This window comes from Orcinus orca, chromosome 7 (genome assembly GCF_937001465.1).
Source record: "Orcinus orca chromosome 7, mOrcOrc1.1, whole genome shotgun sequence".
Classification (NCBI taxonomy): Eukaryota; Metazoa; Chordata; class Mammalia; order Artiodactyla; family Delphinidae; genus Orcinus; species Orcinus orca.
In genome coordinates, this window is record NC_064565.1 from 113,350,344 (window position 1) to 113,378,203 (window position 27,860).

Sequence of the window (27,860 nt, forward strand, 5' to 3'; positions counted from 1 at the left end):
GGCTCTGCTACTTGAAAAAAGTCTTTGGGAGTTTGCTCCCGCCCAGTCGTAAGCCCTGCAACTCCTAACTTCAGATCTAAGTCCTGCCTCAGAGGAGCTTTCTGCCAACCCTGTACCTCCTTCCCCGCCGAACTGAAGAAATCAAAATTTCACTTTAAGGAGGTACTTTATGCGTAATCTGGCCCAGCCCTACCCAGATCATTTGGAGGTTCGCAGTAGCTAATTTAAACGTGGCAGTAATGGCTTCCACGGGCATTTCGCTATTTTTCACATATTATTTCTACTAATTCTAACAACCCTGTAAGGGGGTCATGTTACCTCCTTTTACAGATAAGGAAAATGAGACTATGAGATTAAATAACTTGCCCACAGCAACGGGAAGGGCCATATGGTGAGATTCGAACCCGGGTTTGTTGTTTAACATTTGTTCAAGCACATCTTGACGAAAATTAACCTGGGCCATTTTTAATTAGTTCTAATTGTTAACTATTCATTATACTGAACATCTGTCTTCTAGCTATGCAGGAAAAAAACAAAGCTGTCTTTCATTCGAAATTAGCAATTGAAGACAGCACTCCAGCCCTTAGTTTTGTTTTTGTTGCCTTTGTTTTTCATGCAAAAAAGTGTGCAGTTTTTAGACCACGGCTGCATATTTGGTCTCTGCATTCTTCACCACATGGCTTCTAAGGACATGTTCCAGTTTGCCAGAGTCCTAAAAGTCCAGTGCCTGGAGTTGAGTACTGTAGTCTAATCTGACGGGCTCAGATTGAAGAGGAGCTCTAGTCTCCTTTTCTGTGTGGCCTTCTATGGACCTAAACTAATAGCCGCCACCCCACCCCCCCATCAAGTCATTAGCTGCCATTGCCATTGATCCTATTCATACGTAAAAGCCTAAGATGCTTTCACTATACTTCAGTCCCTACGGTGTTGAGCTTGGTTTTCAAATCTAGATGCCATATTTGATTTTGTCCCTATTCTTTTTTCTTAGCCTTGGCCCATTCTTAATTATTGTCCGAACCACTTATTCGACATTCATCCTAGTCTGCCTCGTATCGCTTTGATCTTAGAAATCCATTCATTAAACGTGTTTGCTTTCTGCCACTGCCTGATGCTGGACATGTAAGGATGAATTAGACCAAGTTCCTACCGCAGTGAATCGTCTAGTTAGAGTATGAGGACATACCTGGGCAGAAGCTTGGTGAGCTAATTAGGTGCCACTCAGCCTGGACAGCTTCAGATGCTAATTGCCTGCCTAAGTGTATTGAGCAGTGATTTTTCTGTCTGGATTGTATCTTTGCTTCACATCCAGCTTCAGGCTGGTAAGAGTAGCCTCCAGAAGACAGGGTGCGAATGCCTTGCCTTAAGTGTAGGCTCAGAGAGCAGAGTGGTTGCTTAGCTCCACCCTCAAGAAATGACAGCATAAGATGAAGGTCCATTAGGGTTTCCATTTACTATCTTAGAAGGGAGTCGGGAGGTGGGGTCCAGGGATCACAGTAGCATTGTTTCTTCTCTGGCATAATTATTTTTGTTATTTTTCTGTTTCCTAGTGGTTAGCAGCAAAAGCACTAAAAAGAAAGGCATTTATATGCTTCGCTTGGGGCTAGAAAAATGTAAGATGCTGAGGTGACTGTGCCCCTCTTTAACCAAGATTGAAGGGAAAGGACCCCAAAGGATATAGTGGGGAGTTGGGAGCTGAGAAGAGAGAAATGATGTGAGTCCCTGTGGTATGCCCTAAAGAAGAGAATTAGGAGCTCTCTTGGGCCTGAGCAATTTTTAAAAAACTCATAAAATGTTCCTAATCAGGAGACAAAAAACCGGCCATGACAGTACAGCTGGGACAAGTACAAACGTTTATATGGGGATGTTCAGAAGAGGGAATCCCAACTCAGCCTAGAGAGAGATCAGAAAATATTTTCAAGAGAAAGTGGTCCTGGACTTCCATGGTGGCTCAGTGGTTAAGAATCTGCCTGCCAATGCAGGGGACACAGGTTTGAGCCCTGGTCCCGGAAGGTCCCACATGCCACGGAGCAACTAAGCCCATGCCCCACAACTACTGAGCCTGCGCTCTAGAGCCTGTGAGCCACAACTACTGAAGCCCGTGCGCCTAGAGCTCGTGCTCCGCAACAAGAGAAGCCACCGCAATGAGAAGCCCACGCTCCGCAACGAAGAGTAGCCCCCGCTCGCTGCAACTAGAGAAAGCCTGTGGGTAGCAACGGAGACCAAATGCAGCCAAAATATAAATAAATAAATATTTTTAAAAAAGAGAGAAAGTGTCCTTAGTCTGAATCCTGAAGGACAAGTTAAGTAGGGGAAGAGGAGCTCTCTGAGCAGAGACCAGGTGATGAACACAACAGAGGGCTGAGGTTGGGGACTGCAAGTAGGCTGACCACTGGAGGGAAAGGAGTTGGTTGCACCATGCTGAGGTCAGGCTGCGTGTCGGGTATTCCATAGGTGTTCTTATTTTTTGTGTTATTTTATTTTTGGCTGTGTTGGGTCTTCATTGCTGAGCGTGGGCCTTCTCTAGTTGCAGGGAGCGGGGGCCACTCCCTGTTGCGGTGCGCGGGGCCCCCCATGGTGGCGGCTTCTCTTGCTGCAGAGCACGGGCTCCAGGCACACAGGCTCAGTAGTTGTGGCACACGGGCTCAGTAGTTGTGACCCGCGGGCTCTAGAGCGCAGGCTCAGTAGTTGTGGCGCACGGGCCCAGCTGCTCCGCGGCATGTGGCATCCCCCCGGACCAGGGCTCAAACCCGTGTTGCCTGCATGGGCAGGCGGACTCTTAACCACTGCACCACCAGGGAAGCCCTCCATAGGTATTGTTAAACACACAGTATGCTTGTAAATGTTGTGGGACTTGCATGCTAGACAGGTTCCTCTTGAAAAGGAAACCAGACCAGCTCAAGTTTAATGAAGGGGAAGGGGCATTGTAAGCACCATTAGGTCTCCCAGGAGTCCAGGGAGGGTGAACCAAGCCAAAGAGATGGCAGCATCACAGACAGAACCATTCTCCTTTCCACTCTCTGCTCATCTGCTCATTCCCTTTGCCCCTACTGACTTTCTGTGCTCTTGCTTGTTGTCTTTATTCCCTCATGGCTTTTCTTGTATGAGACTCATATGACTCCCTAGTTCCTGAATCCATATGATCTTTCATCTCCTGGATGAAAAGCCGAGGGAGGAATTGGCTCATAATTTTGAGCGAGCCCCTGAGGCATCGTTTATTGGCCAGGCTGAGCCACCCTTTAGTCTGGTGCCCTTCCTTCACAGTCATGTCTTGGCCAGGGTGGGGTTGGGGACAGTCATGGCACCATGCACGATCTCGGGAGTATATCCTACAGCTAGGGCTGTGAAGTGGGCAGAGCAGGCACCCCAGCCCATGCCTAGCCCATCCATTTTAACATTTGAGCACTTTTTATGTGGTAGGCACTGGGGATTCATGGGCAAAAAGAAAAACAGTGCAAAAAACTTAGCAGCGTGTTTCTGCATCTATAAGGTAATACAGGCATACCTCTCATTTTACTGCACTTTGCAAATACCGCTTATTTTCTTTTTCTTTTTTTTTTTTTTACAAATGGAAGGTTTATTGCAACCGTGTGTAATTAGTGATGGTTAGCATTTTTTCACAATAAAGTATTTTTAAATTAAGATACATACTTTTTAAAGACATAATGCTATTGCCCTCTTAATAGACTACAGTACAGTGAAAACATAACTTTTATATGCACTGAGAAACCAAATAATTTGCATGACTCAATTTATTGTGATATTTGCTTTATTGCGGAACCAAACCCACAATATCTCTGAGGTATTCCTGTATCTGAGTTACAATTTGACCACTTCAAGTACCTTCCCTGAGAATTGCCAGATTCCATTTGACTGGATACGGCCGGAAAAGCGATTTCAGAAAAGATCTGGAAGTTAATGGTCCAGCTCTAGACTAAACAGCATTCTTACTATCTTTGTGAATTCACCTTTCATTTATCTTTTTGTCTGGATCTAGTGAACTTTAGGTTCACTGAAAGCCTTAGTATTGTGTTTTGGGGGCTGGCAAATTATGCTCAGAGACAGGTTTTCTTTGCCAGTAGTTTATTTACCACAGATTCATTGTGGGAATTACAGTAATTTCATAAGCCAGTAGCATGCAGATGCCCCTTATTAAGCTAATAAAGAAATAACATACCATACTCCAGACCAATGATAGGTTAATCACACTGTTGTTCCACGCAAGGGAAGATGAATAAAGTCCAGATTTAGTTCAGTTGTACCTTTATATGAATTGGTACTGGATGAGATGGCTTTGCCAACCAGCAGCTGAAGTCCAGCTGCCAGCTCAAAAATAAAAGTCACTTGTTGCTGGAGCACATCGCTAGGAAACTACAGCACTGGTGTTGACGGGCAGGCTGATCTCTGTGGGGCCGCTACATGGTTTGTCACCACTGCTAAAGGAGTCACCTCGACCACAGGAGGAACTAATGTCCCTTCTTTTCCTGAGACTGCTGCAGGGTTTAACATCACTGCCAACCAGGAGTGAGTGGCTTGAGATCTTCAGAGAGCAGGATCAGCAAAGGATAGCTTTGCCCGGACAGGGACGCTTGGATATTCCTCACACAGCTCTCAGTATTTATAGTCTAAGTGTCCCCTCGCCGTAGTTCCTTCTTTATTTGTTCCTATTGATAAGGCCCCAGCGGTGCCACTCGGCAAGTGAGCTGCTAGTGCTTAACAATGACAGCAGATGAGATGACATCCTAACACACTTCATTCTTTTATTAAAACAACTTTACTTTTAAAAACAACTTTTTTTTGTCTTTGTCATAAGCAGGTGGATTAAAATATCTTCATTTAAGTCATAAATAAGTGGATTTGAAATCATAGCAAACCACTACACAACACTTAGGGTGGTTTCACTGCTTCTGAAAGGGTGGCACCTAAAGTACATTTGACTTAAAAGGCAAGAAGACGTTCCTTTCTTTTCTTTTTCTTTTCATTTAACATCAATTCAACATCTTCTGGTGCTACATGTTAGGGCAGCATCTTCTTGTCCTAGATGCTGAAGATACAAAGATTAATAAGACACTTCTAAGGGCCCCCTCTAGTAGGAAAAACAGATGTGGGAGGAATGGTACCTTAGGCTGAGGGGGTAGTGTTTGCAAATAACACAGATGTGGGAATGTAGGTTGCTTGGGGAGGTGGGAGGAGGGAAGGAGGATGCCAGTTGACAGGAGTCAGATTCTAGAGGATCTTATGTTTCATTGTACTTTATCCTGCATGGTGGACATCAAAGGGCAAGGGACAGTTGAGAGTTTTAAGCATGGAAGTTAAATGATTAGATTTGCATTTAGAAGGAACATGCTGGTGGCGATGTAATTGAGATGACAGGGGAAGACGGCCTAAACTAAAGCAGTAGCAATGGGGAGGGGTAGGAAAGATGGTTAGAAGAAGTGGCAAGAAAGAAAAGTTTTTTAGCTTCATTTGAAATGCCAAAGCAGTTATTTAATCCAGAAATTCTTCTCATTATTGACTATTTTTGGCAAAGAAAACAATCCCTTTCACCGTTTACCTCTCGCTTCTTTGCACAGCCTTTTAGAAAACTAGAATGTGGAGCTTTCTGGAATTCACAAGTTAGCTGATGGGCAGTTTCATTTTTGTTTAATCCTCCTAATTGCCACTCTGCATTCTTTGCCGTCTCTCATCTCATGTGCACCTCATTGCCTGTATCTTTAAGTGACTTGGGGTTGGTTTCCTGGTAGTTCATTTGACCTGGTGGCTTTGTTAGATAAGCAGGAATCAGCTCAGTCATGGAGTAACGTTGTTTTGCCTTTCCATTTAGATTGAAAGATGATGACAGTGGGGACCACGATCAGAATGAAGAAAACAGCACACAGAAAGATGGTGAGAAGGAAAAAACGGAACGAGACAGGAGTCAGAGCAGCAGCAAGAGGAAGGTGAGTTTTGTGCTGCATAGATGTGGTTGCCTTTGGACTTGAGACTTGGTTATCTTGGGAAATCTGGAAGATGCAGATTAACTTGATGGCATCCTGTTTTGTAATATCTGATTTTGTTCTCAAAAAAGGTTGTTGAATCACTGGAGTTCATTTTGGGACTTAGAACTTTTCCCTTGCCACACGATCTTGAGATGCTGCCTTGCTTTCCAACATTCTCCTAGCCTGAGGTAGGGGAGAAAAACCCTGGAGTTTAACAAGGATGTTAATTGCTTCAGAAGCTGCTGCTCAGTATTTCAAATCCTGCACATCACTTAGAATTTTTGACTGTTTAGTTAGTAATAGTGTGAGCTGATTTATCCCACAATATTGAGTACCTTCCAGATGCAGGCATTTTAGGTGCTAAGAGGACACAAAGGTGAATGAGACTGTGGATGAAGGAGTTTACACTTAACAGTACCAGTAATACTAGTAGCTGTCATTTATTGAGTTCTTACTCTGTGCCAGGCATGGTGCTAAGCACTTTACCTCTGTTAATTAATTTGATCCTCTCAGCAGCCCCATGAGGAGGTGGTTATTATTTTCCCCACTTTGCAGATAAGCAGCTGAGGCACAGACTGGTTAAGCAACTTGCCCAGCGTCATTAGCCAGTAAGTGATAGGGTGTCATAGAGGAGGCCGACTTGGCCTGGGAATATGTTGAGATAAGATACAAACATAAATATCTATGATAGGAATTAGAAAGTTACGAAAGCATTAAGACCAGAGAAAATGTTAACAGGAACTTAGAATCAGTTAACCACTAACTTACTGTGTCAGCAGAATCTTGAGCCCACTGTAGGTAATTGAGGATGTATCCTTTTTAAGTGTGGAGGTGGTAAGGGGTGACACTGTAAAATGTTTTCTCAGTCTCAGAGCATGTGAAAAATGCCCAGATTAACACACCTTCTTTAATTCACAGGCTGTTGTCCCTGGGCCAGCAGAGCACCCCCTGCAGTATAACTACACTTTCTGGTACTCCAGGAGAACCCCTGGCCGTCCCACCAGCTCACAGAGCTACGAACAGAATATCAAACAGATTGGCACCTTTGCCTCTGTGAGTACTGGGTGGTTTAATGTAGCGAGCCTTGGTAGTACATTCATGCCTGTGTTTACATCGGTGTGTATATATACCCTCCTGGTAACATACTTAGGATTCTGGTTTCCTTAGTTGACTGACCTGAGTCTCTGAAGTCAAATTGGCTCGTTCTTAGATTTCTCATTACACGTCCATAGGTGACATACGTCAGTATCAGTAAGTATGTGAATTGTGGAACTGGTCAGAAGGGGACAATACAGAAATACAGGCTTGTTTAAGTAGATATTTATTGAGTCCTTACTGTGCACAAAGTGTCATGAGGGATACAAAATTTTATAGTACGTGGTGTCTGTTCTCATGAAGCTTGACAATAAAGTTGAGAATAAAATTAGAGTTTTTGTGTTTAATAATCTCCCATTAGGGTTCCGGATATGTTAGTGATTATGCATAAAGTAGCATCTTTTTTCTGTGTTCAGAAAGAAAAGGAAGTCGATTTTTTGTGGGTACTGTCAGTACAGAGAGCCTACACTCTGTCTTATCTCCCTCACAGGTAGCTAGAGTTGTGTACCCTGAGAAGCTGTCTGCAACTAAAACCAGTCTTATTCAGTGAAGATTATTATATATTTTGTAGGTGCAGTACAGTCAATCTCTGGGCCGAATCAAATGCAGGATTTGTTATTTTCTTGAAATTATTGAGGTATTTGTCCTGTTTAAAATGCAGACACTGGAAAAGAAAACTATAATAGAAAATAAATTTTACAATAAATTAGTAAAGAGGAAGGACACAATAATAGGCACTTCGTGTGATTTCCTTCGATCGTTATGATAGCCCTATGAGGTCAGTGATGTTATCCATATTTTACAAATAAGAAAAATGAGGCTTGGTTAAGTATCTGATCTGAAGTCTCAAGTCTGTGATAATTTACTTAAGTGAAGGAACCAGTATTGAAACTCAAGTTGGGTAGGCTGTAAAAACCACCTTCCAAAGCCTATACTCTTTTACTCTTCCATATACCAAAATGCATGCCGAGGCTCCAGTTTTTTAAAATGTTTGTTTACTAGAAGCAGCTATATTTATCTGTTTATTATTAATCAGATATGCATATATAACTGATAATCAGATCATCTGATTACTATGCTGAGTTGATATAATTTCAGCCAAAAGCAAAGATCTTGTTTTAGTTGGCCTGTGCTCTCTTACCACCAGTAAATTTAGGCTTTTGAATTATTAAAAATAGCTTGCGCACTGGTACATATTTGGTTCAAGAAATGTTGAATGAATTCAAGGCACTAATAGGGTTCTAAAATGAATAAAAAACCTTGCCCTTAGGGAAATAAGACATGCCCAGGAATTTCCAGTACAGGGAGGCAGTGGGAAGTGCTGTAAGAAAGGCATGGCTAGAGTGCACTTGGAGTGCAGAGGGAAGGAATTAATTTCAGCTTGGAGAAAGCCTCTTTGGGAGGAGATGGGTTTGAGGTTGAATTTAAAGAATTTGAACATGTGATAAGAAGAGGAAGGAATTCTTGGCAGAGAAAACAGTAGAATTAAACTTAAAAATATCCACGTAGTCCTTAACATTCCTGAATCCACAGAAATTTTGATGGCTTGCTAGACATTACAGGTTAAATGGCAGCCATTATGTTGTAAACAACTGGTTAAGCACTCAGAGGATCAGAGAAGAAACTGAACTGGGGAGGAAGTTTTCGTTCAGGAATTTGTTCAGTTATTTTAGCATAATTATAACTATTCTAGCATTTTTCTTTCCCTCTTAAGAAAGGTATATATGAATTTACCCAACGTGCTCAAGGAGGGTTTTTGTTTTCTTTTCTTTGGGCGTATATGCTGAGTTGAACAGTTCGTCATCAGCATCATCTTGGGTTAATGCTTCTTTATACTCACCAATGTCATGTAATTCAAGGCATTGGGAAATGCCTCACAATATTAAATTCCTCACAAAGAAATAATTACATTGTAAAACCAGTGATGCCAAAGCAGTATTTCCCATTTGTCCTCAATCCTAGTGTTTGACAACATTTAAAAAGTTCTTGAAGTTAAGGTAACTTCAAGGTAAGCATTGGACGTGGGGATCACAAGTGCCATCTGTTCTACTGCTTGACTTTGTGGGCTAGGGCGAGTTCTGAAACCGTTTCCTCAATTATAAAATGAAGAAGGTAGTTGAGATGATTTCTGAGGTCTTTTCTGCACTTCGTATTCTGAGTCTAAATGTTTATTTTTGGTTTCAGTTGGGAGTTCCAAAAATGAAAATTGCCTTAAGAGAAGGAAAAAAGATAAAAGTTTAATACTGTTTCTCGATCTGCTTACTATTTCATCTCTCTTATGGTTTGGATATAGGATTCTGGCTATAAGATTATATAGGATGGCTTTAAGATTGGTGGAGACCAAACGGTTAATAAAGCAATGCTCAATTGGAGGATTGAGAATGGTTGGTGTACTTTGTCCCCACCACCCCCTCAAGTCCTGATTCACAATGAGCCATGGTTTCTAGTAGGCATACTTCATTTCTTTGCACTGTGTTAGGGTCGGAAAAGATTATTGCTCATTGTATGCATATGACCACTCACTGTCCCAAATCACTGCGTGTAATTAAGCATGGCAGTGGCTGAGATGAAACACTGCATTGAAGTCCTACAGATGGCATTCATTCCTAATTTCTTTGTAACCTGAGACATTTCCCGTGTTCCTGCTCTCTAGAGGAATGGAAGGCACAGCCATTTCACACAGTCTGAGGTCTGTTTCTCCTCAGTTGCTATCCATATCTGGGAGTATGACCTGAGTCTCTGTCTGCTTGGTACCCATTTTCAGCTGCGCATTATGGAGTCTTGCTTCATGTTTAATTTAGAGCCAGCAGTGTCTTGGCAAATACCAACTGTTTCTTCAGACTGTTCCACATTTTCTCTTTCCTCCTAAAGTGTGCACTTCACTGGCCAGTACTTTGTAGCTATTCTCCATGAATTGCAGAGGAATAGGGAAGTAATCTCTCCTATCAAATCACTAGTGAGAGAAACAGAAATGGCATGCTGAATATAAATAAGCATACATTTTATAGAGAAATATGTCTGATTTTCTAACAGGACTGTGAAGGAGGAGCAAAGAGAAAATCTCTAGCTAAGAAAAGGGACTTAAACCCTAAGTGAGAGGCTAAGTCCTGCTTGGTTTTTGGACCGTCCTGGCCTTAGCAAGGGCACCATGGTATGGAGTAGTGCATGTGGTTGATTCTGTCACTTAATGCTCAGTAACTAAACAAATAAAATGTATTTCATTGTCGCTAATGCTATACTTGATGGTTAACATCTTCGATCAAGAAGTGCAGTTTGGGCTTCCCTGGTGGCGCAGTGGTTGGGAGTCCGCCTGCCGATGCAGGGGACACGGGTTCGTGCCCCGGTCCGGGAGGATCCCACATGCGCTGGGCCCGTGGGCCTTGGCCGCTGAGCCTGCGCGCCTAGAGCCCGTGCTCCGCAGCGGGAGAGGCCACAACAGTGAGAGGCCCACATAACGCAAAAAAAAAAAAAAAAAAAGAAGTGCAGTTACAGGGCTTCCCTGGTGGCACAGTGGTTGAGAGTCCGCCTGTTGATACACGGGACGCGGGTTCATGCCCCGGTCCAGGAAGATCCCACATGCTGCGGAGCGGCTGGGCCCGTGAGCCATGGCCTCTGAGCCTGCGCATCTGGAGCCTGTGCTCCACAACGGGAGAGGCCACAGCAGTGAGAGGCCCTCGTACCGCAAAAAAAAAAAAAAAAAGTGCAGTTATAAATATAAGTCATGAGCGTGTAATGTACAGCACAATGACTAGTTAACTCACACAGTTAATAATACTGTTTTTTTTTTAAGTGATTTGGTTCTAAAGAAATACATTCAGACTGAGGTTATGTGGCATTTAATCTGTCTCAAGACTTAAGTGGTTTTTATTGTGTAAAAACAAGGTCCTCTTACACCATGTGATGATTATCCTGTGATTTCTGCAGGAGAGTATGTATTGACATTGACCAACTAAGGCTCCTAGCTGAGGCTGGCATTTCTCACCTAAAGAGTTTATTCTTGTATCAACAATATTACATTATTCTTTTATCAAAATATACAGTATGCTTTCCTCTAACATGCCTTCCTTCCCACACAGTCCCCCAAATGAAAACCTAACCTCCAGAAATTAGAGCCTCTAGCAGAGTGTCTTCCGTGTTTATGCTCTTCTCTTAAATAAATCTCACATTCATTCAAAGAAGCACAAGAAACGTCTTTTCACTCTGCTGTCTTCTCACTGCAGGTGGAGCAGTTCTGGAGGTTTTACAGCCACATGGTACGTCCCGGGGACCTGACAGGCCACAGTGACTTCCATCTCTTCAAAGAAGGAATTAAACCCATGTGGGAGGTGAGGACTGAAAGCCTCAGACTGCTTTTCTGAGCAAGTTTTTTGTTTTAGGGGTTTTTTGTTTGTTTGGTTTGTTTTTTTTTTAATTTTTAAATTTTTTTTTAAAGCCATGTCAAAATTAAAAGTATTTTATAGTTTTCTCGGGACTTCCTGGCAGTCCAGTGGTTAAGACTGTGCGCTTCCACTGCAGGGGGTGCAGGTTCGATCCCTGGTCGGGCAACAAAGATCCTGCATGCCTTACGGTGCTGCCAAAAAATTTTTAAAAATTTATTTTAATTCTAAAGAAGTATTTTAAAGTCTTCTCTGAAAGCTGCGTCACTATTTGGTCCGTTAGAAATGGGACCTCTAGGAAAAGGCACTGATTCCATTGTTTGTCTGTGTGGATGGTTTTCAAAGATTGTTTTATCACTAAAATGGTATTATAACAACATTAAAGGATTTTTAAAAATTACTCTTCCCATAGAACTGGTTTTGTGTGTGTGTAATATATTACCATAGGGTACATATGATTAAAGTGAGTAAAAATAAGCTTATGGGCAGCAACTGGAGACCCAGAGCTGAGCTCTATGATCTCTTTGCTGTAACCCATCTTCTCTATTCTGATGCCAGGGTGTTTTTCTAGAAGACAAACGGGATCACCCACACATACCCCAGTTAAAAATCTTATGCAGCTCTCCATCGCACACATGATCTTGCACCTAATTACCTTTCAGGACTTGTCACCCATCATCTCTAAGTCCTCCCTTCACTGTAGCTAGACCTTCCTCTTTGCATCTCTGTCTCACAATCAGAGTTTGCACACTGCCGTGTTCTTCCCAATGCCGGCAGAGCCCTTCACCTGCTTTACCTGGCTAACTCCTGTGTCCCTCAAGGCCCGGCTTAAATGGTTTCCTCTTCTTGGGTGTTTCTGTCATGTTCTTTCTGAACTTCCTATGCATATCTGTGTTACAGCAGTACTTGTCAAACTGTACTGCTGGAATTAATTTTCTTGTCTATCTTCTTCACTAGACTGGATCTAGGTAGGGACTGTGGCTTCATGTCTGTATTTGGGACATGGTAACTCTTGATAAACTTCTGGCGAATGAAGTAAGGAAATCTGTTTGAAATCTGACATTTCATTTTGATGTAGTTCTGAAAAAGGATGATGATGATTATTATTATCATTTTGGCGTATATTATCATTTTGGCTACGCCGCGGCTTGCAGGATCTTAGTTCCCCCACCAGGGATCAAACCTGGGGCCCCGGCAGTGAAAGTGCCAAGCCCTAACCACTGGACCGCCAGGGAATTCCCAAGAGAGGATTATTTTTAAAGGGTCCGTTTGGCCATTTTTTCCTATAGAGTTGAGTAATTGGGAAGCAACAAGACTTCTTAGTGATCAAGGGATCGTTGGCCCTAAAGCAAAAGAGCTGTGAAACCATATTTTAACTTTAAATGCTTTCTCTCTTTTCACAGGATGATGCAAATAAAAATGGTGGCAAGTGGATTATTCGGCTGCGGAAGGGCTTGGCATCCCGTTGCTGGGAGAATCTCATCCTGGCCATGTTGGGGGAACAGTTCATGGTTGGGGAGGAGATCTGTGGGGCTGTGGTCTCTGTCCGGTTTCAGGTAAGCCACCCCACGGGCAGGTCTGCTCCTCATGTTGCCTTTACTCTTCTCACTGCCTCCGATTTGCTTTGATGATTCCTTCTGTCGTTCCTCCTGTAGGAGGACATTATTTCAATATGGAATAAGACTGCCAGCGACCAAGCCACCACAGCCCGCATCCGGGATACGCTTCGGCGAGTGCTTAACCTACCTCCCAACACCATTATGGAGTACAAAACCCACACCGACAGCATCAAGTATGTGTTGTGGGGGCTTGCGGGGGGCGTGTCCCTAAGTTTAGCAAAAGTAGGTCCTTAGTTGGGCCCAGAGGAATGTGGTCGTACAGAGACTGACTTCAGGAGAAGGGACAGACCAGTCTTCCCCTAGTGCTTCTGGCCACCTGTAGCAGTTCTTTGCTGGCAAGGTTCCCTGTCCACCTACACTGTGGGGTGCTTTTTATGAGAGAGAGCCCTTCTGCAGAATCCCAGTTGCACTGCCTGGGCTTGCTTTATTCTCACAGGCTGTCTTGTCTTTCATGCACTAACCACTGTCGTAGAATGAAAGACAAAGTGCTCTTCTTTTTCTTGCTGATTTTTAAGATAATTTCACTGAACAGTAAGGCCCTCCTCCCTGTCTGCCCCTGACTCCACTTTTGCATGTCTTTTTAACCTGTTAGCTTCAGTCTGTTTTCTTTGTCCTGGGAAATCGACTTCGTATCAGGAGTGATGACTCCATTTCCTTGTGTGTAGAGCTGAACTCGTAGAGGAAGCAGAGTAGCGTGTTTGTGGGAGTAGAATCTAAGGGGAGCATGGATGCCAAAGGGGAAATTAGCTTTGCAGTCTACCTAAGACTCAAGGAAGTGGAGCTGGACGTCCACAAATGAGAATCACTGGCTAGGGTTGCTCCTTCAGTGATTGAATGTCATAAATAAATCCAGGTTATTATGAAAACGTTGTGGGGAGTGGCTGTTAGATTTTCCTCACAACTGGAGGGAGAGCGAGCCAACTAGGAGTCAGGACTTGGAGGTTTAGTTCTCTCCTTTGACTCTAATATCAGTGTGTGCCTTTGAAAAGTCTCTCTGCCACTCTGCTTCAGTTTCCCCATCGGTAAAATGGATAATAACGCTTTACCCAACAGGGTTGTTTGAGGCTGATTTAATCTTTGTAATTGAAGGTCCTCAGATGGAGAATGCTCTTACAGGGCCAAGTATTATTGCTCTCATCGTCATCATTAGTAATAATATCATCATCCTGCTTATTAAAAACATTACTAGTAATGAGCCCAGCCATGGTGTTCAGCAGGCAGACCATTTGGGAATCTTTTTCCCCTGAATTTACAGATCGTATTGTGGGTGGAACTGGCTTAAACTAGCTAAGCGCCAGTTTTTAATTGGGAATGCTGCCATAGGAGGTGGTCTGTATCACATGGCTGGGTGTGGCTCATTGTCGCCACCAACAGTTATTAGCTAGCCATGACCCTGATTGCTTGCCTCGGCAGTCCCCGGGTCAGCATTGTTTTTCTCTAGGCAGATTTTTCCTATTCTTTGTTCTGGAATACAGGTAGTTTCTGCCCTCCAGCCAGACTCAGTCTAGGCTGGAGAGACCCACACCTACCTTTTCTAGGACTCTTACATTCAAGGTTCCCAAATGCTCTCCACCCCCATCCCCCCCAGAAGCAACCTTTTCACCTGGATAGGAAAGGGAAAGAGGTATTTTTCAGCTCTCCCCTCTCCACTGTTCTCCCGCTCTAATACCCTGAAGCAGTTCTTCCTGACTTTTGTAGAAACACATACAAGTCCTTAGAGTCTAGGAGAGCCTTGGGGCTTATTGCCTTAGCCTGCTGCTTGCTGCCTTATCCAGAGGCCTGCCTAGTACTCCAGCCCTGCAGCTGCAGGGACCAGAAAGCCCTCCTTGATACCTAGATGCTACTTTTCCTCGCGTCTCCCTCTCTTTCTCTCCCAATGTGCCAACATTTTGCACTTTCACTAGAATGCCAGGCAGGCTGGGCCCCCAAAGGCTCCTTTTTCAAAACCTCTGGAAGCCGCGGTTGAATGTGCCGTGACCCTCTCCCTCTCTGGATGGCACCGTCACTGAAGCTGGCATCGTCGGAGTCTCTTGCTCTGTTGGCGCGCTACCTGGAAGACCCTTCTGTCCCGGACAAGAGGAACCGGAAGAGCATTTTATGTTTTAAGAACAGGCTGACACGCAGCAGCTACAACAACAGCTGAGATCACTTAATAAATGGTGCTAAACTAGCTTGTCTCATGCTCTTGCTCTTTATGGTGCATCAAAGAAGTGGCCTTTCAGACTGACTGTCACCATATTAAGGAATGGCACAGACTTCTCCGCGGAGGGCCATCCGGGGAACGCAGCCTCATTTCCATAAGCCCATTGTATAACGTCACATGGTATTTTGTTCCAGTTCTGCTGAGGTCCGACATAATGAGGTGATATCTAGCTCTCAAAATGAGACCCCATTTTTTTGGTATTTGAATTTTAGTTTCCATCTAGTCATGCCGATGACCAGAACAGAGTGATTTCTGACTTAGAATTCAGCTTGAAAGTCCGTACGGTTGGAAAGGGGGATCCTTGGCCTTTGCTTTGCTGACTTTGTATGTCTTACTTCAAAGAAATCTCTTGCTTGGAGGTAAAGCCCTGCTTCCGTCTGTGTGCGGCTGTACGTATAGAGCTTCTTGCTTTGTGTTAATGGGGTTTACTCACTGTGCTAAAGCCGCCCAAGCCACAAGCTCTTTGCCAGCCTTCTCCCTTCTGCTGTCCCCTTAGAGCCAGATCATCTTCCTCTTTGAGCTTGCCCTGCTTGCACGGTCTCAAGGTTCTAGCCCTTCCCTTCCTCCCAGTCCCCAGGGTTGTTGTGCATCAGGACCTGGGGTGGGGAGATGTCTTTGTCCTGCTTGAGTGTGCTCCTTAGGGCATCTGACCACACACAGCACATACCAGCCCCTCATGTGCTTCGTGGCTTGGCATGTATGTGCTGCAGCTCGGCCTTCAGGCCCCTAACCTGCATGTAGAATTTCAGCAAGCCTTACGTTACTTTAGGCTTTCTGAGGAGCTACCACCAAAACCAGAAGTGAAACACTTGCCCGCACTAGGCCAGGTTGCCTGATCGCGCCTGTGAAGGTGGCTGTGGGCGTAACGTGGAGTTTGCCAGAGTGGCTGTGCGCTTCCATTATGGCGGCAGCGCCCTGAGCTATACCATCCTCACTGACCATCGGGCTCCACGTGGCCTGGGATCCCACAGAACACACACTGGGACTAGAGCGCCTTGGGCTCAGCCTCCTGGAGGTGTGGTGTCGTTGCTTTTTTCTGTTACGTACCCCAAATTGGGTGAAGGACCTAGAAGATGGAGACTTGTTGATGTATGGAAATGCCTGTTCTCTCTGTTTTCAGCGTTTGTCAAAGAATTACCTTCTATGGCCCTTTCCCTCTTGCCTTCCACTATAATGTTACATGTATTGACGTTAATTTCAGCTAATGTAACTGGTGCAGGGGATGAGCTTGATGTCACCTTCCAAAGTAAGAGTTGATGAGAAAGCACCAAACTGACCGTGAGACCCCTGTGATCCTTGCCACATCTGAGCAGAAACCGGAACTGTTCTGCTTTGCTCTGCTCCTTGTGGCTCTCCCACAGGTGTGGCTCTGTTTGAGCCAAGGAACTGGAGCTGCTTGGACTTGAGAATTCGGGGAAATGAGGAGGAAAGAGCCGCAGTTCTCTCCCAGCTGCTCTGGAGATTAGGGCTCCTGGAAATGGTGAGGGGAATTCTTTAGGGGTGGGTTAGATTTCTCAGTCAAGCGTACCTCCACCTTGCTCTGTTTCAGTCCAGTCTCCGGTGTCCTTTTTCAACTATCTGGTTTTCCCAGGCTTCCCCTGATCACACTGCTTGTGGCCTTTTCCTGCTGCACTCCCGAGAGGCTGATGCTGTGCACAGGGCGTGACGAGCTGCTTTGCTGCAGAGGGGATGCTGCCTGCTGCCTCGTACCCTTGCTTATTGCCAACAGTTAGCCCCTTAAGGGTGCGTGGGTCCCACTGTGAAACTGGTTCAGTTGAGTGTTAGCTCAGTGGTGTGGCTGTTTCTAATGAGGCCAATCATAGCTGAGATTTCAGAGATTTGGGTCCTTGCAGGCATCAAGTGATTCACTGTATCCGCCACTTTGAGGACAATCTCATAACGCAGCCAGACTTGCAACCCAGAATCACGGGACCACAGGATAAGACTTGGGGCGCAGAGCCATATAGAGCAGCAGTGCCTCTTGTGAGGAAATTTCTCTTTGGAGTAGTCTCTTGAGTCCCTTCGTGCCTCTGGCCTAGAATGGGAGAGGGAAGACAGGGCCAGCTGCACTCAGTGGGCCACAGTGTTGGGAAGACTGACCAGGCCCCTCTGCAGAGAGAGCTGAGGGTAGGTGACTTCTCTTTATTCATTTATTCTAGAGGAGAAATGGGTCGAATCACGGGGACTTCACCACATCTAGATTTCATTGTATTTAAACATTGAACTTCGTAGGCAAGAACCAACCATCCCTTCTCTTGCCATGGCTAAATCATAGCCAGGTGGCACTGGGTCATACCAGCATAATTGCTGGACTTTGCATTTGTGAAATGTTCCCCCATGCTGATGTTCAAGGTAAAGCCCAGACTAGCAGGAGGCCAAGTTCGTCCATGAGTATGAGGGCCAGCTGAGTGCAAGGCTGTGAACTGAGATTTGGGCCAGAGTAGGGGCAAGTACAGAGTTACACAGAAATGAGATCTCTGCTCTCAGAGTTTGCTTTCTGGTAAGTGAGCTGGCAAAAGGTGGTCTTTAAAGGACTCATGGTTATCCTGTCATTTGAATCTGTTTAGAATGCCCTGCAGGCTATATTAATCTCACGGTAATTTAAAAAAGAATATGTTTTTAAGAAATTCAATTTACATGACAGTTTTAACATTTAACTTGTTCTTTCTTTACCTTTAAAAGAAACAAGTTTTAATATTACTAATATGCCTGATGGAAAATAGCTAGAACATTCGCACCTAGTTTTAGGCGTTTGATTTGCCTCTTAGTCAAGCATTGGCCTGTGAGAACCAGCGATTGTACCGGTGACTCTGACCAGCTATCTTATCTCCACTGAATCCATATGAGGAAACTTCTTTGCCCACATTCTTCATGTTGAAGTTTTTACATATGAAGAAAATACTGCTGAAGAAAATGGGAGGGCAGTTTAATACTAAACTGGATTAGAGGGGACTCTGACATCCATATTTCTGAAGGTTCTTGACACAGAACTTCTGTTTGGACTAGTGTAGGGCTTTCTGGAAACAAAAGGATAAATGAGGTGAAGCTTCAACACAGCCTTGTAATTTCTTGTTGACACCTAAATTGCTTAAATAGAATTTAAGTCTCACCTTTAGAGCAAGAGAGGGGTTTCCTGGGTCGTTGCCCAAGCGTCAGAGTTTGCTTTCTCCTTATCTCCATTTGTGAAGAGTGAAATGACCTTCTGACATCACTCATGGACTCTCAAAGTTCATCACGTTACCATCTCTCCAGAAGGAGCTGTGAAGCAGATGTCTTTCTGTGGAAACTGAGTTTGTGAATTGATAAAGACTGGCATGCTTATTGGGTGCTCTTTTATTTTCCTTCAGTTAACGTACCTGTATCAGTATTTTGGCAGTACTCTCTCTGAAGAAACCATTAACTTCAGATCAATCTCTTATTCTGAGAGATACATCATTAACTTATAAATGCTGCTGTTTACAAGAGGGAAATACTAATGAAACTGATGTGAATATTGCCTGGAAGAATGAATTTGTTGTGCCAGGTCTCTGTATTTAATCCCTTCCTATTTAAAAAAAGAAAAGCTATCTGTAGGAGACCTACTGATAAAATATATTTTAGTGGTCGTAATATTAAACCTGCAGTGAGCTAATAATTTAGCACATTAAACCCTATATGTTGTCACCATGGGTATATCACCCCTTTAAACCAAGAATGGAATAATTGACAGTAAGGAGTTTTAGATTTAAAGGCACCAAATTACCCATTTTATATATAATTCCCAGGGAAGTTACCTGACACTTTGTCCCTAAGTGGCTGAAAAATGGTTAAGGCAAACAGGAAGGACATAAGCTCCTCTCAGAAAACTTGAGGTGCGTTAGGGCTTCCAGATACACAGGGGATCTAGCTTTCTCCTGGTTTTTGGCCAGCAGTCACCAAGGCCCTGGTCTTTGTGGAGCATCATTCCAAGAGACTCTACCCTCAGTCACATTTCTTATCCCTTTCTAACTCCAATTTCTAAATTAAGTTAATAAGCATTAAAGTTGTGTTGAGCATTGGCCCTTGGAAATTATGAGCTGCTGTGACATAATACAACTTAATTTTAAGATAATAGTTACTTGGGTATTATCAGAAACACGTAACCTGATAAGAATTTGGGTCTGAGTTTAGAAGGGTCAGAAGGTTGGAAATACGAAAGCAGATGAAGTGGTGTAATTTCCTCATTGCGTCTTTGGACATTGTAATGCTGTTGGGTACCTCCCTTTACCGTCAGGGTGAGGCCTGATGAAGAAAGATAGTTTCTGCCACCTGTCCTCACGTCCCCAAGGCAGAAAGCACGGCTGCCCTTCGCCTCAGTGAATTGGAGGTGTCTCCCATGGTGGGTGAGCTTAGCTCTGACCTCACTGGTCTCCCCTGTAGACTTGTTGAAGGAGTGGCTAGAAGAACGTGCAAATCCTCTAGGGAGTAGTAAGGGCCAGACTTAGCCAGGAGACGAGCCAGCTGCCCCTGAAAGGTGCCGGCCACCCCGCTAAGCTGAGAGGAAACTCTAGGAGGGGAACCTCACTGCTGTGCTTCCAGGTATCAGTGGGCTCCACTTGACCTTGAGGGTATCTGAAATGGGGTGTGGGTTTATCTTGTCTGTTCTCTCTTTGTTAAAAAGCCTTTGATCTGAATGTACTATTGTGTTTTTTGTCTCTGGTTTGCCAGGGCCTGGGAGGAGTTTCATGGCCTGGTGAACAGCAGCGGCCGCTGATCGGACGCTCCCCCTCTGTCTCTCACACTCAGGGTAGGGCCTTGTCTACCTTCTCTGTAACCTTGTGACATACCTCTCAACCGTAGGACCCTCTTCCCAAGGGGATGCCCTCTCCCCACTTGTCCCCAGGCTTGCCTCTGCCAGCATTGAGCCTGCTTCAACTCCTCCTCATGGACTGATGCCACAGTCTCAGAGGAAACCGCTGAGTCCAAAGCCACTGACCTATCCTGCCTGGGTCACATGTCTCCTGGTGAAGCCCTGGGCAGGTCGATGAGCCTCGCTACACTTCTGTTTTCTGATTTGGAAAATGAGTTTCCACGGACTGACATGTCTCTGGTGTCTTTGGATGCCAACATTCCATGATTAGAAATGGCCCAGAGATCCATTTTCTTTTGCCTGGACGTGGCCATTTTTAAGCCGTCTGACAGTGTCCTGTGACTAATAGGACAGTTCCACAGGCCACAGTATGGGTTAGGTGAGAGGTATGTCTCGTTTGCTGGTGGTATTTGTCAGTTGTGAGGAAACAAGTGATGGAACTTCTGAGTTTCAGCGGTTAAAGTGAACTGGGGGTAGATGTCAGGGCTGTGTAGGAGGCACGGTTCCAGGTTGTATTGTGGCTAGACCACCACGTGTTTGCTGGCAGAGAGAGACCCTGGGATATCGAAGGCTGGGTCAACTGAAGCATTCACTTTAAGAATATTTGTATTTCAGTTAAGGGAGTTCCAAGTCCATGTCTGTATCTTTAGCAGAAGGAGTTGAATTGGGTAAATTTACTCTGGATGAGAGGAATGGATAAAAGGACGGTATCTCCACGTGCCCGACCCGAGAGCACATTCCTGGACAGTAACTGTCCCCGCCCCAAACCCATCCCTAAGAAATGGAGAATTTCTAAAATGGAAAAGAACATGTCAGCTGTAGTAGCTGCTTCAGAACTCCCCTCTCCCGGGAAGGAAGGGAGGCTTTTTCAGGTATAGGAGACCTACATTCCTCAAATGAGCTAAAGAGATGTCATGACACTGTGAGGGACAGAAGCGGGTGGCCAGGGGTCTGAGTAATAAACAGTCCCAGAATTCCTATACACTCATGCCACTCATATCTGTTTTTTCAATAGTTTAATTCCTTTATTATAAATTCAGCTTCTAGATGATAACATTAGATTTTCAAAATTGCAATTTAAAGAGTTTCTCTGTATAGTCAATATAGAATTCTGAGATGGATGAAAACCATGTACCAGCTCTAATACTGATACATTGATGTGTAGGCTGGAAAGCAGCAGATACTCAAAATAAACCAGTTACATTCCCAGAGGCCTCTGGTGCTATAGTGCACATGTTGTAACAGCACTACCATAGTTAATTCTAAGGTTCCTTTTCTTTTGCTTTTAATGTCCCTAAAATTGGGGTGCTTACAGTGAATGTGATAAGAAAGGTTTTTGTCGTAGTTTAATTGGCAGCATTTACCTCTTAATGGTGGTGCCTTTAAAATTCAACAGCATCTTAGGTTCCATAAAAAAAAAAGCTTTAAAATGAAACTGGAATAGACAGAATGGAAGACGTAAAATTATTCCCTCTCCTCTCAGCTAACACTAAACTCCCCAGGAAAAGATCTTTGAATTGCTTTGAAAAGTCATATAGTTGCGTAAGTTGCATAATTGCTGTTTTGTAGTCTCTTTGTTCTTTTTGTTGCCCCCCCCCCCCCCCCGCCCAATATCTTTTTTATAGGGCAGATTGAAGGGAGCATTCATGGGTTAGGTGTTCTCCTTGAAGCACAGACTTGGGAGAATGAGAGGAGTATTAGAGTCTAAACAAAAAACCCAACTCACTTCATTGTCCTAACAGACTTGAGAAAGACTTCATATTTCACCTTTATTGATTTAACCTTGTAAGTGGTAAAAGGGGTGTTCCAGGGAGATGCGCATACCCAGCTTGTGGTGGTTTGAGCTGCCGTTTTAGAGGCCCCAAACTTTAGCCTTCTTGTCCTCCCTCCCTCTCCTCCCTTCCAAGTAGATCACTATCTATGAAGAAATTAAAAACTGCTATTTAAATAATTCTTGAACCACAAATACTTTTCCTCAATTTATCTGATGTTTTGTGACGTTACATGTGGCTGCTAATATTTTAGGAGTGTGTCATTTGACCTCTATTACCATTACAAATAAACATTGCCCTTTTAACCATGGCTTCAGTAGAAGTCCCAGTTAGCTGCTGGTTTGGGGCGGTTGGGGGGTGGGGTAGATTCTGGGTCCCTGCATGTCTAGGCTGACATGCACAGAAGCAGTGATCTCTCTTGATGGAGAATGAACTTGGTGTGGTCACTCGGTAGAGATGAGAGATTGAAGTTTGCCCTAGTAAACCTAGGGGGTTTGCAATTTTGTTTGCTTTGCAGGGAGGGGGAGAGGAGGAAGCCAGAGCTGGCCTGGGCCGGACAGCTGGATAGCCAGAGAATGATTCCCTGAAGACCGTGATGTAAAGATGTTATCATTTCCTTCTAAATGATCTGTTACATCATTGAAAGCCATTGAACAAACCCAAACCCAAACCCAAAAACCTTCCCAATAGTCTGCACATTGCTAGGTGCTTGGAGGGTCTAGCTTTCCGGAGCTCAGTCTAGAGTGTCTAAATTTTAGTTTGCTTTTAAAAGAAGAGAAGCCCATCTTTTAAAAAGAAAAAAAAAAAAAAAGAAAAATTGATTGTGGCCTCTGCCACTTCCTGTCTACCTTCTCTCTTTCTCCTAATCTCTCTGTGCCCTGCAGCCTGGGGTGAGGGACATAACTGAGGATTAGTTCCCAGCTGGTTTGAGGTGAACACATTCCTCAGACTAAATTTGGCACCAAGCTCTTCTCAACCCACTTTTTTTTTTTTTAGAAAGGCTGGACCTGAGCCGCCAGCTGCCACCCGCCTGCTTCAGCCTGTCATTGTCAGGAGCCTGTTGCCCACCCTCATTGCTCTTTGTTTTTCTTTATATCAGACTCTTTTTGGAAAAACTCAGCTGGATTCTCCTGGCTCTGTTACTCTGTCACTCCCCATTTCCATTTTACAAATAAACCTTAGAATGATTCTGACTTCTTAGAGATTTCTGACTATGAAGAGATCTGTGGCAACAGAATTAGAATCAATATTACGTATCTTAGTGGGAAGGTGCTATAGAGCCCTTCAGCTTACCTGCCACCGGGAGGGTTTGTTCTGGCCCAGCCCCAGCACAGTGCAGGAGTTCTCCAGAACGCAGGTGGCCTGCGTATGGTGATGATTAATCCTAAAGATTCTCTTCTTTACATCACTAAACAGCAGAAAGGGCTGAGTCCAGATATTTGCCTGCCATCTCTCTTACTCCAGATAAGACAGATAATTCTCCCACAGTCAGAAGATTCTCTGACTCTACCTTCCCACACCCCTGGCTTTCTAGTCTCCCTGCTGGTTGACTTTTGTGATCCAATTGATCTGTAGGGACAGAGATGGCATCAAAGGGGAAGAAGGAAGCAGCAAATCCTTCTTCCTAACCACTTCTTTGTTATTAGAGGTGTCCTCCGTTGTGCAGACTGTCACAGCACAGCGTCCCTAAGGGGACTCAAATAGCACACCTCAGTTAACGCCTGCTTTTCTCTGTCTTATGATCAGATGCATTCTTATTCTTTGTTAGCTTCTTGCGGCCCCTCAGTGGGGTCTGCCCTTTTGAAAGGCCCTTTAAAAAGATGATTACCCCACTAAGTTCTCTTTGTGTTCAGTCTTCAACTCCTTAGATGGAAATCATTGAAATTCTCAATAGCATTGATCATTGAGCTGCATGGTCATGTATGTCAGTTACAAAAATACCAGTGGGCTTTTGAGATAACATCAGTTTCTTCCCAGCCAGAGTTCACCCACGCCAGCTCCATCCAGTTTCCCTCTCAGTGTGCTTGTCTGCAGTTATTGTCTGTGTAGTGAGGGCTGTGAGTTACTGTCAGCCTGCCACCATCGTGGAGGAGAATCTGTTAGCCAGCAGCAGGAGGAAACTGCATATTCCTTCGTCAGTATTAATTCATTCTGGACCAATTGCCAGATACCCAATCAATTGTAGCAATTTTAAGACAGGTCAGTTAAAACCAAAGCTTCTAGAATGTTCCATTAAAATTAAATGGAAGAAATCATTCCAAAATCAGGTTAATGAGAATTTTTCTGTCTCAAAATTTCAGACGAGTTTAAGTCTGAAGCGCTGGGCCAGAGCAGTAGATGCAGTGACCGCTAAAGCCCCTTCCAGCCCTGAGATCTGGGGATTAAAGTGGCGACACGAACTGCCAAGGTGTTGTTGGATTACTAGGCTGCAACAGGAGAGGCACTAGCGGGCGGCCAAACCTGTCTGCATCCAGTAGGAGGCAACTAAGAAGACATCACAAGATCTGTTACACACACACACACGCACATGCACGCGTGTGTGCACGTGCTAAGTTTCTAAAGTAAAGTGTACTCAGGTTTCACCTCTTAGAATATCCTTTCATAAGCAGCTATAAGTTTTGAACCAAGGGATTTTTGGTTGGTTGGTTGATTTTTTTGAATATGTAATACAATCTGTCGTTCAATTTTTTTTAAAAAATGCATGTGCATGAGTGTGTGTTTGTGTGTAAGAAAGAGGTTTGCGTCCCACTCTTTCTCCATCTGCCCAGCTTCCAGTGTCCCTTCCCCTGCCACCACACTGCCCCAGGTAACAGCGTTTTATTATGTATGACTTCCTTGAGGCAGATATGAGCCTTATTTCCTCACTCACACAGGAGGCAGCATATCAAGTCCACACACTGTTCTGCACCTTAACGTTTTCAGTTTCTCTTGGCGATCTTTCTATATTAGTAGAGAGTTTCTTTTCCTTTCATTTTTTTTAAGCTGCACAGTATCCCTTTAATATTTAGTCCCCTATTAATTTTTAGTCCCCTGTTCACACGCGTTTGGGTTGTTTCTGACCTCTTGTAATTGCAGCCAGTTGAGTCCAAGTGGCTGAAGGGACTCGGGAGGCAGGTTGCTGTGTTGGCATTAGATGAGCAAGGAAGGAAGGTCCTGGGGTGTCAGGAGGGCCCGAGAGCTGCCGAGGCCAGGTTTCCCCGTGTGTGTGTGTGTGTGTGTGTGTGTGTGTGTGTGTGTGTGTGTGTGTGTGTGTGTGTGTGTGTGTGTGTGTGTGTGTGTGTGTGTGTGTGTGTGGTTTCCCCGTGTGTGTGTGTGTGTGTGTGTGTGGTTTCCCCGTGTGTGTGTGTGTGTGTGTGTGTGTGTGTGGTTTCCCCGTGTGTGTGTGTGTGTGTGTGTGGTTTCCCCGTGTGTGTGTGTGTGTGTGTGTGTGTGTGTGTGTGTGTTGCCTAGAGATGACCTGTGTATTGAATGCTCTCTTTTCTCCCATTTTTTTTCTTTCAGGGACAATTCAAGCTTTCGAAATACAAAAATCACATTGTGAAAGTACACAAGCTGGCAATAATCCTTTTCTGTATGTGTGTGTTTGTCTGAAACGGATGGGAGGTCTCCGGCTGGCCCTTCCATCTGCTCACTGAGGGGACGTCCCTGAGCCTCGTGCTCCCCTTTTGCACTCATTCCTGGAGGACGGATTCCGCTAGACACCCTCCAGCATCGCTGACTTTATAAAGCGGAAAAAATGGAAAACGTGACTTTGTAATAGACAAACTTTTTTTTTAATGGGGTTCTGTTGGGGGAGTTCAGCCTTTCCTTTTTCTGTGTGCTGTCCAGATGCCTCCCGGGCACCCTGTCGTGCTCTCCTCTGCTGTACAAAGGGCATCGTGACCACGTGTACAAGCCAGAGCTGTCAACTGAGCGTGATCAGTATTATGAATGTCTGTGCATCCAGGAAAAGCTTTTTGTTAGAGAGTCCCGGAATAGCTATAAATGCTGTCTTCTAGACCTGCCATTAAATTATTGGGACGTTTTGTTTATTTCACGCCCCTCTTCCCCCAAGCCCACCACTTTCGGAAAATGTGTTACTGATTTTGTATTGTCTCCTGCCTTATGCCCTCCAGTCTTCCCTCCTGTGGGACTCTTTCCTTTTAGGCACTGCTGCACTTAGAAGTTTAATCCAGTGGGCTACACTGGTTTCACTGAGGCGACTTAGAAGGTATGACTTCATAAATTAAACCAGAGCAGAATCCAGTTTAATGAGGAGCTAGGTTATAATAGAGCTTCCAAGAACAGGATGAGGAGCTGAGGGCAGTTTCTGAAACCGTTTTCCCGCATATGAGCAGGGCCTGTGTGTCCAGCCTGTTTCTGTGGGTTCTTGCATGCCTTGGATTGAGGAAGGGAAGCAAAAGCTGGTTGTTGCCAGGTGTTAACACAATATGGTGAATTCTATGATCTGGAAACTGGGACATCTGAAGAAAAGTGGACCATGATGGATGGCTTTCTTTGCACGGCTATACCTGTCTGCAGTGGTTGGAGAAACCTACTTTCAGTCCTCATCACCTGGTGTACGTGTTAGCAGATGCGTGCTGATCCAAGATGCCCGGACAGAAATGTTGCAGCTGCTGCCGCCAGGCTCTGAAAATGACCAGGCACACATCAGAGAAGCTGGGTGATCTGACTCCAGAAGGACTGAAATCAGAGAGGTCAAAGAGCACCTAGGGTTGAAATAAGAACCGAGGACCAGTCCTACGGCAGCCTCCAAGGATCACTGGCTTACTTGGCTCTTGTGAGCAGAGATCGCAGTACCTTAAATTAAGGCCTCTCCTAAAACCTGTCCTTGCAGGCCAGGGGGCCTTAGCCACCTGGTCTCAGAGAAATCATATGAGAGTAACAGGCATTTCCTTATTGTATTTATATTACTGTCTTCCTACTTTCCAACTCCTGAACACCCTGGAATTACCACTGTCTTGGGATGTTTTTTCCTGAAAGAACAGGGGAGTGTAGAGCCAAAAGGGAGGTGCTTCCATTACAGGTGAAGTTAGATAAGGTCTAGCAGTGACTTAAACTCCAGGAATATGAAGAATAAATTCTAGTGCCCGGACAGTCGTGAAGGGCTCAGACAAATATAGGAGCAACATTGGCTACAATGGGGAGCAAAGGCAGCCTTCTGAGTTTAGACCCAGAGAGGTCTTCACTTTTGCCTAAACTCAGATTTGCCATAAAAATTCCAAAGAGAGCAGATGTTTGGATTTGCCCTCCTTTGGGCATCTGCCTGACTATTATTAGTGTGTGAGTGTGGGTGCATATGTGTATAACGTGTTCGTGAGTGAGGGTTTCGTCAGGCCGAGTGCTATGGTGTATTGTCCATATTTGTGTTTACTTTTTTTTTTGATCTCATTTGTTCAGATGTTTTAATCTCTTGTGTTTCCTAGAGCTGCACATGCCTCCCCCACCAACCTTTTCTTTGCAGTATTCAAGTTATTTTTTTCCCATCAAACACATACTGGCTAGAACAAGAGTTATTTCTGCTAGGCAGCATCTTACCCCTAGAGCTCTCCAGGTCTGCCTAACAGCTTTAAATCGGGGATTGAAGAGTCAGTTTTTCCAAACCACCTGTTTTCCACGTTAGCTTGCGAGGTCTTTTCAATTCTTTTTGACTCCATGCGCCTCTGCTACACTGAGATAGGACACGGTTATGGTATCACCAGTTGTAAAGACGAAGGGGAAAAGGTGTGCCAGAGCCAACCTAGCAGACATATCAGGTTGCTGCTTGGAGGTGGGGCGTCACTGTCCCCTTTGCACAGGCAGGCTGTTTCCAGGACCCCTCAGAAACTGGTCCCCACTCCTCTCCAGGGCTCTTCTCATCTTATCCCTCTATTCACATCCCTCTATTCACATCTTATCCCTCTTATCCCTGTGTGTGTTTCCCTGTGATGTTGGCAGTGACAATAATTTCCCACCCAGAGAGAAGCTTGTGGTCCACGATACTCCAAGAATG

At 44.5% G+C, this 27,860-nt stretch overlaps 1 protein-coding gene across 8 annotated transcripts in view; it reads left to right on the forward strand.

The window, feature by feature from the left end:
• Positions 1 to 27,350, forward strand: part of EIF4E2 (eukaryotic translation initiation factor 4E family member 2) — a 28,692-nt gene extending 1,342 nt beyond the window's left edge. For 2 of the 8 annotated variants that reach the window (XM_004262584.4, XM_033425241.2), the window contains exons 2-7: positions 5,822 to 5,936; positions 6,894 to 7,028; positions 11,291 to 11,395; positions 12,850 to 13,002; positions 13,102 to 13,238; positions 14,970 to 15,235. In XM_004262584.4, the coding sequence (XP_004262632.1) occupies positions 5,822 to 5,936; positions 6,894 to 7,028; positions 11,291 to 11,395; positions 12,850 to 13,002; positions 13,102 to 13,238; positions 14,970 to 15,042 (718 nt within the window). In that variant the 3' untranslated portion in view covers positions 15,043 to 15,235. Of the gene's footprint in view, positions 1 to 5,821; positions 5,937 to 6,893; positions 7,029 to 11,290; positions 11,396 to 12,849; positions 13,003 to 13,101; positions 13,239 to 14,969; positions 15,236 to 19,954; positions 20,034 to 22,385; positions 25,163 to 25,369 lie in introns of those variants that run through there. The other 6 variants (XM_012532188.3, XM_033425233.2, XM_049712206.1 and 3 more) reach the window with 6 other exon arrangements.
• The last annotated feature ends 510 nt before the right edge of the window (positions 27,351 to 27,860 follow it).